General features: G+C 47.1%; 1 protein-coding gene across 1 annotated transcript; it reads right to left on the bottom strand.

Moving 5' to 3' along the window:
• Nucleotides 1–307: 307 nt before the first annotated feature.
• LOC103271895 (cytochrome P450 1B1) lies at nucleotides 308–5,685 on the bottom strand. The gene is made up of 2 exons (XM_008069397.1): nucleotides 5,187–5,685; nucleotides 308–1,897 (listed from the first exon to the last, which is right to left on the bottom strand). Exons 1-2 carry the CDS (start codon nucleotides 5,609–5,611, stop codon nucleotides 1,309–1,311), a joined length of 1,014 nt encoding a protein of 337 aa, XP_008067588.1. The 5' UTR covers nucleotides 5,612–5,685; the 3' UTR covers nucleotides 308–1,308.
• Nucleotides 5,686–5,691: the final 6 nt, after the last annotated feature.

The raw sequence follows: 5,691 nt of genomic DNA, 5'->3' as shown, positions 1-5,691 counted from the left end.
TCATACTCATCAGGCAGACCCAGATTAGATTTATTTGCCTTCCAGGATAATGGTCAGATTTCCACTAACTTCAACTGGAACACAATAACCAGAATGGCTTTAAAATTAAGTTTAAATTTAAGCATGCCAACAGTTTGGAATTTTAACACATTAATTAGATTAATTTCAAAACAGATTCTGTGTCATGAACATCATTTTAATAAAAATGCTATAAAATAAGAACATGTCCTAGGACTTAATTTTTAGATCTGTCAATTCTCATTCAAGTACTGGATGAGAAAAGAGACTCTGCTTGGTTTTCATGATGTCAAAATAGACAGTAGATTTAATCAGGCTCGTTTAATATAGTTTTGCAACACTCAGTTGAACTGCAATATTATATAAGGCATACTATTCAACCTTTTCTTGGACAAGATAATACTAATATACTGCTTAGGGACAATTATGTAATAAGTGTAAATAAATATTGCATACTGTTTGGTGAAATCAGTACATTACAATCACATAATTTAAAGCTTAGTTGGGCTGGCAACCTTTTGGGTTTTTGTTATTTGCTCATAATTGAAATGATGTGCTTTGGCAGCCAAGAGAGGCACAACTTCAGCTTGGAATTTTACAGCTTAAAAACGAACACTTTAAAATTCACGATAAATCACTAAGCTCGCTATAATCATGAATTCAACTATTATTTTCTTTTTGAGCAACTGACATTTTATGATTTGTCCTAAAAAGTCAGTAAGTATCTCGATCAGCACACAGAGAAATCCACCCATAAATACTAGAGTCTGTCTAAGCGATTTTACTGAAAAGGTGAGAAGGGAATTTCTGGTCTTCACCGACTCCCTGATCACCCTCAATCACAAACTTTACCCTGAAATTCCTTGCCTTTGTGTCTTCAACAATAGACCCTGAAACTTTGCTGAACACAGTGTTCTACAGAGATTTCTGCACACAGATACCAAAGTTGAATCCCACCCAGAAAGGCATGGTTACCAAAGTACCTCTTCATCAGATAGTTTTGTGGTGTGTGGTGTGTGTGTGTGTGTCTACATGTGTGTTTTAACTCCAAAGAACCCGACTTCTGGAAATACCCAGCTCTACCATATCTATAAAAATTCCTCGGGACCTTTAAGGCTTTGACTCAAAAAAGCTTCCAGGAGTCCTGGACAGCCCCCAACTGCGGGCCAGTCGGTCGATGCTCACCTCAGAGACTAGCAGAGAAGTAGCACAGAAGAGGAGAGAGAGAGAAAACGACATTGTCCTCCTCGTCCCCTAAGACTTCTACAACCCCCGCTTGCCTCTGGCTTCTCACTGGCAAGCCTCCTCGGCTTGCAGCTTCTGGACAGCACGATCGAGAAGCTCCATGGACTCTCTGAGAGTGACGCTGATTTTAAACGCCTGGGGTTTAATGGTCAGGCCGTAGCTGAAATTCACCTTTGAGGGCTCATGCGGGTTGGCCTTGAAGTTGCACTGGTGGGCCAGGATGGAGATAAAGAGAAACAGCTGCATCTTGGAGAGCTCTTCGCCAATGCACCGTCGCTTGCCCACCGAAAAGATCATCACACTGCTGGTCAGGTCCTTGTTGATAAAGCCGTCCTCGTCCAAGAAGCGGGCGGGATCAAAGTCCTCTGGGTTAGGCCACTTCACTGGGTCATGATTCACAGACCACTGGTTCACAAAAATCACCGTGTCCTTGGGGATGTGGTAGCCCAAGACAGAGGTGTTGGCGGTGGTGGCGTGCGGGATGGTGACAGGCACAAAGCTGGAGAAGCGCATGGCTTCATAAAGAAAAGCCATGACGTAGGGCAGATTGGGCTGGTCACCCATGCAGGGCAGACGGTCCCTCCCCACAACCCGATCCAACTCTGCCTGTACTCGAACCTGCACGTCAGGATACCTGTTTGGTGTTTGATGCAGAGGAAGGAAAAAAATGAGTAAAATTAATTCTTCTTTCATTTAAAAGGCACGTTATCATTTATTTTAATTTCATGTTTCCTAAACAGATATCAAGGTCAGCAACTGAATTAATATCTCTAGCAAAACAAAAAACAGTTCCCTAATTTCTCACTAAATTACGAGATGAACTTGAACAATTATACTTCCTGTAATAACCCCTCACATAGTTTAAGTTCTGTTTCCCATTTTAAGTAAAAAAAACTCAAGTTTCTTGTAACCTAAAAAAGGGCACAATTAATAGAACGATTGACGTATCCATTGAAAAAGTGTCTCTAGGTCCCACGATACTTTTTAGGGACCCACAAAAATGTTTTTCTGTCTTTCACAACCGTCAGACCTAAAAAAATAAATTAATAGACTTTTAGGTAGAAGAAAATGTTTTCATATATCATTTTAATGTATTCGTCTTGATACCAAGGTAGTCATCAAATACAATTTTTAATGTTTTTGTCTGGAGTAAAGAGACAAAATAAAAAGCCAGGGCCCACAAAAGCTAAAATATGGCTCTGAAAACAGATTATTTTTTCGACCTCATTTCCCTGTACAATTCCAATAGTCTCGCTTTATACAAAGATAATTGATGCCCTGATGGGTCAAGCTACATACTGTATTTCTAAATTTAAAAGCAAGTTCCTAATATTCATAAGATTATGGTACAAATTGTAATTCCTGTTCACTGTTGATGATATAAACTGGTACAATCCTTTAGAAAAACAAAATCTTTTTTTTTTTTTTTTTTTGAGTTAGAGTCTCAGTCCGTTGTCCAGGCTGGAGTGCAGTGGCACACTCACAGCCACCCCAGTGTCAACCTGCTGGGCTCAGGCGATCCTTCCACTTCAGCCTTTTAAGTAGCCGGAATTACAGGCCCGTGCTGCCAGACCTGGCTAATTTTTTTATTTACTGTAGAGATGAGATCTCACCAAGTTGCCCAGGCTGTTCTCAAACCTGTGGGGTCAAGCAATCCACTCACCTCGGCCTCCCAAAATGCTGGGATTACAGGCTTGAGCCACTGCACCAGGCCACAAAATCTTAATATAAAGCAAGATTCACAAGGGTAACCCCTCCCCTGGTTGGTTTTTTTTTTAACCCAATAATCAGTGCCTAGAAATGTATTTTCAGGAAATAATTCAACGGGCACAAAAATGTGTAGCTAAAATTGTAAAACTGTGCTGGGCATGATGGCACACGCCTATAGTCCCAACTATTCAGGAACGGCACAATCACTTGAGTCCAGGAGTTCGAGGTTGCAGCGAGCTATGATCACACCACTGCATTTCAGCCTGGGTAACAGGGCAAGACCCTGTCTCTGAAATAAATAAATACATAAACACATAAATAAGCAAAACATTTAATTAAAACCAAAATAAAATGAGTAGAGCATGCCTGTAGTCCCAGCTACTCGGGAGGCTGAAATGGAAAGATCCATTGAGCCCAGGAGTTTGAGTCCAACCTGGGCAACATAGTAAGACCCCCATCTTTAAAAAAAAGTACTAAAATAAATATTTAAAGATAAGGAAATGTCCACTACAATAAGTCAGAGGTTAAAAAAAAAAACCAGGTAACTAATGATTGCAACTTAGAAAAAACTTAAACTACATGTGATGAGTGTTTTTAAAAATTGTTCTTAAACATCATATTGCAGGGGTCTGCCAACTCTTTTCATAAAGGGTTAGATCTGTCACAACCGTTCCGCTCTGCCTGGGTTGCACTGTGAAAGCAGCCACAGACAAAAACTTGAATGGGCACAGCTGTGTTTCAGGAAAAAGAGTGATTTGCCAAACCCTGTATATTGTCTCTTCACAACAAGAAGAAAAGCTCTTTATCAATATCTTGAATCTAAAGTGACTCTGGTATTGTTTTATTTCCTTTTGTTGCCCAATTGGAATACACGGAGAACTATTTATCTTGGGTTCTCATGAAAAACAAAGGCTGTTTCAAAAGATGAAATGCTTATCTGGGGTTGCAAAGCACCCAGATAAATCCATCCTGTCCTGGGAAGGCCTTGTCCCTGATCTATGGGTTGACTTGATTCGATGCCTGTCTCCCCCACCCCATAAGTGTTGCTATGCTCTCAACACTGAAAAAGTTCCTTTCAATATAGAAAAACTTTTAATTTGTGAAGGCCAGCTGTACAGGATCTAGCGAAATATAGATTGCGGTGGGCTGTGAATGAGACGAGAGAGAGGCTGCCTCTGCCTCCGATGCTGGACGGTGGTGGGCCTGTAAATTCGCATCTCCTACCGCTAGCTTGTACACCAAGAACCGGCACAACCAGGCTTTTTGGTCTCTCAGGCAGGCAATCGACATTCGCCTTGAGCGCCGACATTTGACCCTGGGCTGACATTTCCAGATAAAATGCACGCCGCCCACCTAAATCTGAATTTCAGATCAACAGCGGCTAATCTTTTAGTGTGTGTCCCGGGTCAAGTTTTTTATTTGCAAAATTTGGCAACCCGCACCAGGGCCTGCTGAGTTGGTGCGAGGAGGGGCGTTGTAGAGGAAGCCGCCTTATCAGGTGGGCACTGGGGACAGGGAGCCAAAGCGAGGCGGGGACCGGGGAGCCGCCTGGGGACTCCGTGGGCCTTTCTGGACGCTGCTCCGCACGGGTCTAAGGACGGCGCCTTGTTTTTTGCCCCCAATACTTTCTTACTCCTAGCGCGGCGATTTTATACACCCATCACTGCTGGTTTCTGGCCGCCTTCCGAAAGCAGCGCGGGCCACCCATCCATCCTCTCGGCCGGTCCCCGCGGGCTTCCTGGCTTCCGGCGCCCGGGCGGCGACGACCACCCGAGCCGAGGCTGCCGGTGTAACCTCTTTACGGCGTCACCCTTTCCTTCGGATCGATCTTATTTTGCTTCTACTGAGCCAGAGCTGATCTCAAGACTGTTTAAAAATCGTGTTTTTCCGGGGTTTGGGCCGGGGGTGTGTGGGGGTACGGTTCTCACTAATTTGTTCTCACTCGCAAGCCGGGGAGGGGTGGGGAGAGACCAGAGCCGGGACGGGGAGTGGTGGGGCGCCGCTGGGTGGGGTGCGCGCGCGTGGCTGGGCCCGCGCTGCGAGTCCCGGGTGTCGCTTTGGGACGCGGCCTCCGATTTCAGCGACGGAAATCTGCGGCAAGACCCCCAACCCCGCGCGCTGCCTGCGACCTCAGCGCACGCACGCCCGCCCCACTCGTGCGCCTGTGCCCGGGGAGGCAGGGAAGGCCCGACCCACGCGTCCCGGGGGATTACCTGATGAAGAGGAGGAGCAGCCACTGCAGCGCGGTGGACAGCGTGTCCTGGCTGGCGCCGAAGATGTCGGTGACCGTGGCCGGCACGTTGTCCAAGTCCAGCCGCGCGCCCCCGTCGCCCGCGTCCCCGGCCTCCTTCGCCGAGAGGATGAAGGCGTCCATCATGTCGCGGGGGGCGGCGCCGGGCCGCAGGCTCTCGCGGTGCCGCAGGAACTTGTCGAGCACGAAGTTGCTGAAGTTGCGGTTGAGCTGCTCGAACTCGCGGAAGGCGGTGCGCACCGGGTTGGGGAAGCGCTGCAGCCAGGGCAGCACGTCCACCAGGCTGCCCGCGCCCACCGTGCGCCCGAACTCCTCGTTGTGGCTGAGCAGCTCGCGGAACTCGGGGTCGTCGTGGCTGTAGCGGCAGCCGAAGCACACGGCGCTCATGACGTTGGCCACGGCCACCACGGTCAGCGGCCTGGGGTCGAGGAAGGCGCCGCCCGCGCTGCCGCGCACCAGCAGCGCCA

The sequence above is a fragment of the Carlito syrichta genome, unplaced genomic scaffold (genome assembly GCF_000164805.1).
Source record: "Carlito syrichta isolate Samal-C Ts95f unplaced genomic scaffold, Tarsius_syrichta-2.0.1 Scaffold311990, whole genome shotgun sequence".
Classification (NCBI taxonomy): Eukaryota; Metazoa; Chordata; class Mammalia; order Primates; family Tarsiidae; genus Carlito; species Carlito syrichta.
This window is presented reverse-complemented; position numbering and strand designations above follow the sequence as displayed.

Coding starts and splice junctions, on each gene's coding strand:
- LOC103271895 (XM_008069397.1), bottom strand. CDS start 5,611: ATGAGCGCCGTGTGCTTCGGCTGCCGCTACAGCCACGACGACCCCGAG. Junction 1,898..5,186: donor CTGCTCCTCCTCTTCATCAG/GTAATCCCCCGG, acceptor AACACCAAACAG/GTATCCTGACGTGCAGGTTC.